At 36.1% G+C, this 11,551-nt stretch overlaps 1 protein-coding gene across 1 annotated transcript in view; it reads right to left on the bottom strand.

The window, feature by feature from the left end:
• Positions 1 to 1,383: 1,383 nt before the first annotated feature.
• The window catches only part of LOC106878221 (uncharacterized), a 41,885-nt gene continuing 31,717 nt past the window's right edge, over positions 1,384 to 11,551 (bottom strand). The window contains exons 2-3 of the mRNA XM_014927734.2: positions 10,079 to 10,283; positions 1,384 to 7,029 (exon numbers count right to left, since the gene is read on the bottom strand). Of these exons, the coding sequence (XP_014783220.1) occupies positions 4,710 to 7,029; positions 10,079 to 10,283 (2,525 nt within the window). The 3' untranslated portion in view covers positions 1,384 to 4,709. The remainder of the gene's footprint in view (positions 7,030 to 10,078; positions 10,284 to 11,551) is intronic.

The following is an 11,551-nucleotide window of genomic DNA, read 5'->3' as shown; positions in this document are numbered from 1 at the left end:
GGGACTGAACCTGGCACCATGAGGTTGGGGAGCAACCTTATTATTGTTATTATTAATAAGGTGGCAAGCTGTCAGAGTCGTTACTATGCTGGATAAAATGCTTAGCACCATTTCTTCTGTCTTTAGGTTCCGAGTCCAAATTCCAGTGAGGTTGACTTTGTCTTTCATCCCTCTCATGGAGGTGATAAGAGACTGAGACCTTTGGCCAAGCCAAGTGAAATTGTAATCGTGACCGTTTCCAGTGCCACGTAAATGGCACCTGTGAGATCATAGTCATGGCCATTGCTTGTGTTGTGCAAATGGCACATAAAAAGCACCCATTACACTCTTGGAGTGGTTGGCATTAGGAAGGGCATCCAGCTGCAGAAACCATACCAAATCAGACTGGAACTTGGTGCAGCCCTCTGGCTTATCAATTCCAGTCAAACTGTCTAACCCATACCAGCATGGAAAGCAGACATCAAATTATGATGATGAGGAAGAAGATCGATGGTATTGGGCTCATGATTGTAAGATTGTGATTTCAATTCCTGGACCAGATAATGTGTTGTGTTCTTGAACAAAACACTTCGTTTCACATAACCCAGTCCAGTCAGTTAACAAAAATGAGTAATATGGTGAAGTCACAACAGGTCTGAGAAGCAAGCGATGGATAGTGGCCCTGCCTAAAAAGCAAACAATGAATTTCTGGACTGACAGGCCACAGGTCCATCCTGGTGTCAGGTATTGTCTTTTTTTTTCATCTCTTTTATTTTACTGATTTCACTGCATCAAGATGAACAGTGGAAAAATAACTGTTTACATGAAAATGGACGGTCAATTTTCAGTAAACAAAGACAAAAAGTGCTCGTTGTGCAGAAAAGCGAGAATGAACAGCAAAATATCTTCTGTATTGTTGATAGCATGTGAAAGATTTATAGCTGTAGTATATCACACATGCAGCTATAGTGTTTATATTATAACAAGAAAATGGCTTTAATGTTATGATAAAGACTCGAGGGAGAGAGACGGTCGAAATTGCTTTGAAAATATAGAATTAATAGAGTGAACAGTGAAAGCTTGTTGTGATGTCAATGAACAGAAAACTATGTTAACTAGTATTATTTTAGCAGTGAACTGAGCCAAAGCATCTATGATATTAGTGAATGGAAAATATTTTAAGTGGTTGCAGTGATAACAATGAACAGAGATAGACTGCTGTTGAGGTCAATAAACAAAAAGAAAAGGCTGTTCATAGTTAAGTAGACTAACCTGAGATGTTGATGGCATATTGGTGATCAGAAGAAGAAACATCTTTTGTATGACAATAGTGAATAGAGGTAAGATGTTAACGATCACAGAGAGGAATTAAAGTGTTGTAAATGAACAGAAGAAAAACATCCATGTGGTTTCAGTGAAGTGTTAATGAAATTAATGACAAAAAGTGAACAGGAGGAGGGAAAAATGACATTCATATAACAACGAGTATAGTTTAAGTGTAAATGATATTATAAGACAAAGAAAAAAATTGTTCATACAGTTATGGTGAACAGAACCATGTTAATGATATCGGTGAACAAGAAAAAAAATCATTTGTATGATAAAAAAAATGAACAAAACCAAGGATGATGATATCAGTGAACAGAACAGAATTGGGAGGGGGGAGAAAAAAAACAACATTCATATATAACAGTGGGCAGAGCTAAGGCGTTTGATGGTATCTTACAGCAATGATGGACATAACCAGATGTTAATGATGTCAGTAAACAGAAGAACAATTGTTAATATGATAAAGATGAACAGGACCATGATAATACTGAACAGAAAAGGTAAAAAAAAAAATTCAACACTTGCAGCAATGAGGTGTGATGCATTATAATATCAATAAAGGCAAATAAGAAAGTCTAAAGGCAGAAAACTGGATGAATCTAATTGCTGTCTTATACAATAATAGCAATACTAAAACATTTCAGAAATTGTGTTTCTTTTGACTTTTTGATTATTATTATTATTATCATCACTACTGGCATTTTTTGGAGAGTTTCTTTTTTTTTAAATTTATCTACTTTAAAAAAAAAAAAAAATTTTTGTTCTTTGCATGAGTTGAATATCTTCTAGAAATTTCATATTACAAACTAATTAATAAAAAAATGAAGATATGAAGATAATGGTTATTTTAAGAGAACAGATGCTGAGAAATTAGAGGCCTTGCTGAGGATATATTTATTTTTATATATATATATACACATACACACACATATATATAAACATGTATGCTTATATACGTACACACACACATACACCTAAATATATATATATATATAAATACACATGTGTGAATATATGAGATAGAGAGAGAGAGTGATTTGGAGGAGAGTGGTAGTGGAATATTGTCAAAACTCACAGGACGAGCAAGGACAACGAAAAGGTGGAGTAAAGCATGTTGAGTTGTAAGAGAGAGAAAACTAAAATCAGTATTATGAAAAAAAAGGAAATGGCTAACGAATGGAATTAATACCTAGAAAAATAAAAACACGTTTCACTGTGGAGTATGTGTGAGTGAGTGAGTACAAGACTTGAATATCAAATTACTTGCAAGGTATAGAAGTGGAATGCATTAAGTGTAAATGTAATGTATGTACGAGTGTGTGATTTGAATATCAAGGTACGTGAGCTTAAGAGAGAGAGAGAGAGTGTGTGTGTGTGTGTGTATGAATAAGAGAGAATGGGTGGTTGGTTTGAATATCAAATGACTGGGGAAACTGAATTTGTGTGTGTGTGATTTGAATATCAAATACCTGAAAGTGTGTGTGTGTGTGAAAATGAGAGAGAGAACGTGTGTGTTGGTTTGAATATCAAATGACTGAGGAAATAGAAACTGAATTTGTGTATGCTTGTGATTTGAATATCAAATAACTAGGTACGTAAACACGTGTGTGTGTGTGTGAATGCACATTTTGAATGTCAACTGCTAAAAACATGTAGGCTGAATGTCAAATAACTGCTAAGGTAAGGAAGCTGAATATAGGACGTGTGTGTGATTCGAAAGTCAATTGACTGTTGAAGTGCTGATAACCCAAATAGTAAAATGGTAGCTAATATATGTAGAAGCTGAATATAGTTCATGTGGGTATTCGATGTGTAACATGAATATCAAAATGGTTGCTAAGGTCATAAAAGATGGCAGCAGCTGGGAGCCAAGAATCTGACACTGGTGAAGTGATGTCTAAAATGCAATTAAACTGACATGCTCATACACATGCACACACAGTTTATATTACACAGTAATATACTGTCCAGTGTAATGGTACTCATGTATACATGTGTGTATATACACACACATTGTTAAATTGAGTGCATTTACTACAAAGTTCATACAATTATATCTGCAAAACACATACACTTAATATAAGGTTAATGTATACAAAGTTATTGAGCACTTTTGTAAGGAAGGTGACTCAACAGCTCAAAAAAAAAAATCCACAGCTCATCTGAGCAATTCATCAAACTCATTGAAATGAAAGATCTAGCAATGTCCTTTCTCGCATGCATGCATGTACAAACACACTTCTTTCTCTCTCTCTCCTCTGCTTCATTCCCTCCCTCCCAAGTTAGCCATAATTTGCTACGTCATACTTCAGTTTCTAACAAGCAACTATACACACATACATATAAGATGTATGCATTATTTGATGTCATAGAAGATCTTGTGTTGTGAAACTTGCCAAGGGTAAAAAAACCTCAAATTAGTTTTCATCTCAAACACTGGCCTGGCAGTCAGCCCAGATACTAATACCTCATACGAAAACCATGTTAGCTTGGTTCACTATGGCTTCTTCTTGTTTCCTTTTTTTTTTTTCTTTTTGGCATTGGCTTAGTTTCATAAAGACCAAACTGCTATTGGAATACTTGTCCTTTTATTAGACATTCTTTTTATTTTATTAACTTTCTACCTTGTTCTATCAAGGAGACCTTCCAATTTATCTTTCCATCCACCTTATTTCCTTTCTTTCTCAATCAGATTCCTCTTATTTATCTATCTATCTATCTTTCTTTCAATATCTTTCATACCATCAGGTCTCCCATGAAAAACTATTTCTTTTTTTCTCTTTCTTTCACACACACACATATCCTTTTTTTTTTGCTATGTCCTTTCTAACTTTCTTTGAACTCTTATTTTTCTCCATCCCCTTTTTTCTTAACCCCTTTTTATGAAGACTTCTTACATCTCTCACCATCTCCCATTACCTCTGTCTCCTTAAGTCCCTCTCTGCTTTTCTTTCTTCATATCTTTATCCTTCTCTCACAATCAAACACTTTCTTTCTATCTGTCTCAACAATCCACTTACCCATTATAACTTTACACTTGTCTCTCTCTCTCTCTCTCTCTCTCTCTCTCATATATTTTTCTTCGTTGTTTGTCATTCCAATGTGGCCTTTTAAAGTACGCCATCTTTTTTCTCCTTTAAAAACAATTGCAAAAAGAAATGCTAAATGCAAGCTTATATCATTAAAAAAAAAGAGCATGCAATGCACACAAGTTGTGCACTGAACAATGAAAAATGAATAACAATGTAATGGGTTTTTTTATATATATTTCTTCAAATTTTTTCTACTTTTTTGATTTTTGATTTGTTTTTGATTTTTTTTTTTTTTTTTTTTTTTTTTTTGTTATTTGTATGTTTGGTCAAGAATATAACAATTTATGAATATTACGGATCTCGCAAAATTCAAGTTCTTTCAACAATTAACTTTAACTGGTCCAATCCTATAGAAGTCTGAAGCAACTGCTTTCTCATTGACTCAGAGAAGTCATTTGAACAGAGCCACAACACATTCAAACTGCTACACTCAGTCATCATCTTCTGTAAGAGGCTGCCACTGGCATCCCCTATAACATTACCACTCAAGTCTAGATGTTCTAAGCGACCGGTATCGATTATGGCTTGCAGGATGAGCTGCACCTGCTTGTCTCCGATTCGGTTTTGACAAAGGATGAGTTCCGTTAGTTGAGGGAGGTTGAGAATCATCTGTTTGATTTTTTCACATGCGCTGTCATCAACTGCAACTTTAAATGCACCGGAACGGATATCAATGCAGCTGAAGTTACGCAGTGGTGACAGTAGACTAAGGTTCAACTTGCGTAGGCCTTCACAGTTCAGCAGCTCTTCTAAAATACGATTCACAGAAGTGACGCTGATAACACAGTTGCTGACCGAAAAACTGGAGAAGTTCTTTGAGAACTTGATTTTACCTACAAGATTCTCAGTAGCACTTTCCAAGTCGCATCTTGCTAGTTCAATTTTCTCGAAAATGTGAGGAAACACATTAAGAATGTATGCTAAACGATGGCGATTATGAATGTTGTCTATACAGAGCATGCGCAAAGCTATGTCACTTGTGAAAACTGATCGTACCTTTTTGTACATTATTGGTGTGAAATTGCCAGCCCTGTTCATTTCCCCACAAAAGGACAAAGTTCGTATATATTTATTCTTTTTAAATATTTCGCATACAATATCGACAATGTACTGACTGTTGAACACACTTTCACAGTGTATAAGTAGTGTGGTCAAATTTTCTAGTCGGTTTATAGCGTGTGCCAGGGATATACACAAGAAATATTGATCCTCCATGCCATCTAAATGAAGAGTGATGCCACGGATCCTTAATCGACAGAGCCTTGCAAGTCGACAGAAATTTTCAAGAACTTGAGGTGGGCATCTCTGAATGTGGAACTCTAAAACATCTGGAAAATGTTCCACAACACAATTCATAAGAGAAGAAGGGAAATAGATCTGACTAAGGCACTCTAAACACAAGTCATAGTCATGCACATTGCCCCTTGTGATTTTATCAAAGATTCCGATGCCAACACATTTCTTCCGACTCATATTTGCCATGACATCTAGTAAACAGCGAACTGCATCCTCATCATAACAAGACATAAGGGAACCAGTTAACACTACCCAGAGGAAACCCATTTCTCGACTTAATACCCACTCTAAAAGATTATCTCTCTCATACCTGTCTGTATGTTCAGCAATGTAAACAGACACAAAATATTCTAAAAAGTTTGTGCTAGGAAACATGTAATATGATGTGGAATTTTGCAAAGGAAGAAGTTTGGCCTCAACAAAGAAACCAAGATGAGTATTGGGGAGCTGCCAGAAATGGGAATCTATTTCTTTAGGGCTACAGAATGACCTCTCTGATTTCCACATTTTTACAGACAGTGTGGACAATTTCTTCAAAACTACAGATATTAAATGTCTTTCGGGAAGAATTTGAAATTTGGTATAGTACCGACTAAGGGCACATTGCGTAAGTTCTCTGTACAAATGATAAATACTATTAGTCTTTGGTTTAGCATGGTTGTCTATAATAAGCCATGCTAGCAGAACTAGTGTATAGACATTCCGGAGAATTCTAGTAAGCACCAAATCTTTCCGAACCTTCTGAATCAAAAGTGACACCTCCAATGCAGAGAAGTCTGACAGCAGCATTTCTTGAAGGAACACAAAACTACAATGAAACTGGAGTCCAACATTAAGAAACATTTGATCACAGAGTTGTCGATTGGCGAATCTTGGACGGCAAGATATTAGCAGCTGTGCCTCAGGTAAACACAGAGAACTGAGAATACCACGGAGGTCTTCTTTACCGGAATCATTTACATAATCAAAGTTATCAAGAATAACAAGTACATCGTTTTGGATGGAAACCAGCCAATCGCAGATATCCTTGCAGCTGCATTTCTTCTCTTGGATCAACGGATTGAACAAAATATTCACTAATGAAACCAACCTCTCTCTTGCCTCTGAAGGTTTTATATCCGACAATGTTGATACTTGGAGACAGTCTACATAAATAATGATGGTGAACTTGTTCACATAGAAAGGAGACGACACCATTGTCTTTGTGGACCAGTCGTATAATAACTTCCAGCAGAGCAATCGTTGCTCATGGACATCACTCTCGACTAAGGTGATTTGTGTGAGATTGTGTTGAACTGGTGAGAAGAGGTCATAAATGGACACTTCATGACACCTAAAACAGAAAAAAGTAGAATAACATTAAAACATCTTAAGTTGTAGACAGAGAGAATAAAGTAAATCATCTTCATTGTTTTAATGCCCATTTTTCTATGCTTGCATGGGTCAAATGGAGTTTATTGAGGCAGATTTTATAAGGTCACATTCCCTTCCTGTTGCCAACCTTCAAGCAAGATAATATCTACCCATGGTCAGACATGTTTTCACAGAATAGATTGAAAATGAACAATGCTTGTATAACAGTGATGCTCGTTTACAACTATCACACACTGTCAAGACAAGAGGACACACACACACAAATGTATGTACATACACATATACTATGGGTTTCTTTCAGTTTCCATCTCCCAAATCCACTCACAAGGTTTTTATTGGCCCAGTGCTATAGCAGAACACACTTGCTTAAAGTGACAAACATGTAGTTAAGAAAAGAAAAACTTTTTAATCATTAAAAAAAAAATGAAAACAATAAAGAAAGCAATTTAGCTGCATTATAACTACAGATGAAAGAAACTAGTTAACTCAACTGAGAAAATTTTTCGACTGAACACTGTAAAATTATCTGACTTTTAGTTTCATAGCTTATAGTATCTTATTGGAGTGTTGTATTTCAACTATCTTCTTTCAGTTCAACTGTATAGTTATTTTTATTTTGGTCAAGTAAACTGGCATACAGGATATAAAGCATGTTTTTGATTGTCTTGTTCTGCCTAAGTGTAATCAGACACCAGGGTGGTACATCACTAACTATTGCTTCATTGTCATCCACTCATTGCAAGTATCTGACAGGTGGGTGAAAATTTGTCAACAATCCTTTCACCTTTCTAGGAGACGGTTTTGTTTGGTGAATTAAAACAATATTTATTAGGCGCAGGAGTGGCTTTGTGGTAAGAAGCTTGCTTCCCAACCTCATGGTTCTGGGTTCAGTCCCACTGCATGGCACACAACATGGGTTAAGGCAGTGCTCCAGCTTGGTTGCAGTCCAGATAAAAAGATCTAATTCTGTAGCCAATACCTTTGCTAATGCTAGTACTCTTTCATATCCATTTGCAGAATATTGATTTAATTAATTAGTGACTGTATTCCATAATAGAATTTTGGTGAACAGTTCCACAAAGGCAATCTACTTAGTTTTGCTTACAACATCCACTCTGCCTAAAATATCATAACCAAACATTCATCATCACTAAGAAGTTGTAATCTTGTATTTGGGACAGAAAAGTTTCTGCTTCATCGCAGGATAGGAAACAAGCATTTTTGAAAGTTCATAAAGAGCTTCTTGGATTCCTTATATTTCCAGGATTTGAAACGAGCATTTTTAGATTCCAATGATTTCAGGATTTGAAACAAGCATTCTTGAAAGTTCATTGCAAGACCTCTGACATAGATCACTTAAAAATTACAAATTTCGTAATTATCTGTCAATATTTACACATATCTAACCTTTTTGCTACATCTACTAGGTATATTTCTCTGATATTCAAATGAGGTTTGCTAATTTTTCACCCAATATCTTGCTTATTTCTATTTAAAATGTTATTTTGAAATGTTATTTTGATCATTCCAGCATGTTTCTAAGGCTGTTTTATGCTAGAAATCAAAGTTTCATAAAAAAATTCCAGTTAATAGAATTATGGGAGGTAATGGGTTAAAGTTCAGTCAAATTGACTCTAGGACTTATTTTGTCAAGTTTGATGCTTATTCCATTGGTCTCTTTGGCTGAACCACTAAGTTACAGGGATAAAAACAAACTGACACAAAGATACACACACAATGGGCTTCGACATGTCTACCAAATTCCCTCACAAGGCATTGGTCAGTGAAGGGCTACAGTAGAAGACACTTGCTCAAGGTGCTGTGCAGTAGGACTGAACCTGAAGCTACATCATTACAAAGCAAGCTTCTTAACCACACAGCCATACCTGAGTCTAGATGTAGAAAACTATTTTTGAAAGTAAAAGAATGTATCAATAAAAACAAAAAACTTCAGGGTGAGGCAGTTTGAAAATGAGTGCACTGAGATTTAAAATACCAATAATCTTCAAAGAAGACTAAAAAAAAAAAAAACTAATCATAAATTCCTCGTAATGCTTGAGGAAGATTTGAAGTTTTACAGCATTTCTACAAGGTGTTAGAATTTTTGAAAAACTTTAAAAATTTGCAAGATATAAATAAACTGAGATTGGCATGTCAAGGTTTACAGGATAAGTTACGTTACCAAGAATATTGCAATATTAACAGATGTGATCTTTTGACTGAACTTGATAGCGCAAAAAGAATTATTTCCTGGAGATGTAAAGCTTCTGACAGAAGCCACAAGATTTATCGACAGTAATAAGCTATGGATGTCATGCCATGTGCACAAGACGCATTAACAGTAATGTTTACAATAGCTATAACTGTTGCCATGGATAGAGAAGCTTTAGTAAACTAAGGCTTATAAAGACATATTTACAGTCATCCTTGACGAAACAAGACAGATAAAATTGTTTGGTAATTATATCAATAGAAAATGATATTATATAAAAAAGATTAAAAATGTAAGATAGAAAATGCTATGTAAACATATGCTAATCTGAAGTCAAGAATATTGTTTTAGTTAGGATAAAACATGTTGTTCAGCATCTGTTCTCTTGTTTATATTTGTCGATTTATTAGATGGAAATTTGTTACATCTACAGGAGATCAGCAAAACTCTTCGGTCTTTCTCTTACACAACCCGAATCAACTCGGTGTTTGTTTATAACAAAACGTATCAAGATCCTTGTCAGCAGGATGGAAACAAAAAAATCTCTCTCTCTCTCTCTCAATGAAAGGAATTGATACTTTGCTGTCCTGTTTGAACTGTCCACAAGAGGCTAAACATAGAGGGGACAAACAAAGACAGACAAAGGGATTAAGTCGATTACATCAACCCCAGTGCGTAACTGGGACTTAATTTATCAACCCCGAAAGGATGAAAGGCAAAGTCGACCTCTGTGGAATTTGAACTCAGAACATAACGGCAGACGAAATACCGCTAAGCACTTCACCTGGCAACTTACCTATAAGGGGGCTGATTACTGTCATGGTACATAGAAGTGATGTCTGGTATATCATTCCTGTTTCGGAAGTCCAGGACCCGATACAGGCAGAGGTTGAGGTCCTGTGTCCGAAGTTCTGGAAATTTTCCCCACGGTGAACTGAATCCAATACTTGCAGTTTCTCCATAGAACTGCTTCAGGTGATCAATGATAACGTCTTGAATTTCTGCAAAAGAAATATTGAAATATAAATTAGATTATAAGACGATCTATTGATTTTTTTTCTAACAAGAACCATTTGCTTTACACTAGAACCATATGCATTTCCTTTTATCTGTTGGGGTTTTCAGAAAGAATATTGTTACATACATATGAGTTTATTACATACCTGATAATTTGTGGGTGCAAGTGTGGCAGTGTGGTTAATTTCGAGATGGTTGTGTGGCTGCTTCCCAACCATATGGTTTCGGTTTCAATCCCACAGTGTGGCACCTTGGGTGCCTGCTACTATAGCCCTGGACTGACCAGAGCCTTGTTAGTGGATTTGGCAGATGGAAACAAAAATAGTGGGTTGGCAGAATCGCTAGAGTACTATACTAAATACCTTGTGGTATTTGCTCCAGCTGTTCCTGTTCCGAGTTCAAACCCACCAAGGTCAACTTTGCCTTTCATCCATCATCACCATTTTAATGTGCGACATTTGATTTTATGTACGGCATTTGATTTTATCAACTAACTACCTCCACCAAATGTCTGGTACTGTGCCTGTCTAAGAAATTATTCCTAGAGGTAGAAATGTAACTAACTTAACCCATTTCCCCGAACTTGCTGGTCTTGTGCCAAAATTTGAAATCAATATTAAGCTAGTGTTTTGAAGAGAATCCGAAATATTGATGGAATGTTTTAATTCAGATCCCTTTAAAACAGGAAGCTTGAGTCACGGGACCAAAGGCAGTCAAAAGCAAGTTGATATCAAACAGGTTTAACACCTATTTTACCTCGTAATGGCATGCTTTCGGATAAGACACTTATGATCTCGTGATGTCTTATCTGTGAAAACTTATCACCTTTACATCTGATCACTACCCACTTCTGCTGTCTCCCATACTTTTCATCTGCTAATCATATCTTTAATTATCAGCACACAACACATTTTGCGCTTCCACCCAACCAGCAGGTGTCATCTATGTACACCATCATGTTTGCATCAGTGCTAAAGTCACTCAGAAAATACATGTCTGATATCTCCAATGCACATCTGCCTTCTCGTCTCCTTTCTTAATCTATTATACATGTGGTTAAGAAGGTCACTTTGCAACTAAAGTTTTGGGTTCAGTCCCATTGCATGGCACCCTGGGTTGATCAATGCCATGTAGATGATTTTGGTAGAGAGAAGTTCTGTGGAAGCCCATAGTGTGTGTGTGTGTGTGTGTGTGTGTTTGTGTGTGTGTGCATGAGTGTGGACTATGACAACGTCTGCATAAGTGTGTATGC

The sequence above is a fragment of the Octopus bimaculoides genome, chromosome 19 (assembly GCF_001194135.2).
Source record: "Octopus bimaculoides isolate UCB-OBI-ISO-001 chromosome 19, ASM119413v2, whole genome shotgun sequence".
Taxonomy (NCBI): domain Eukaryota; kingdom Metazoa; phylum Mollusca; class Cephalopoda; order Octopoda; family Octopodidae; genus Octopus; species Octopus bimaculoides.
Note: the sequence above shows the minus strand (reverse complement) of the source record. Positions and strands in the feature narration are given on the sequence as shown.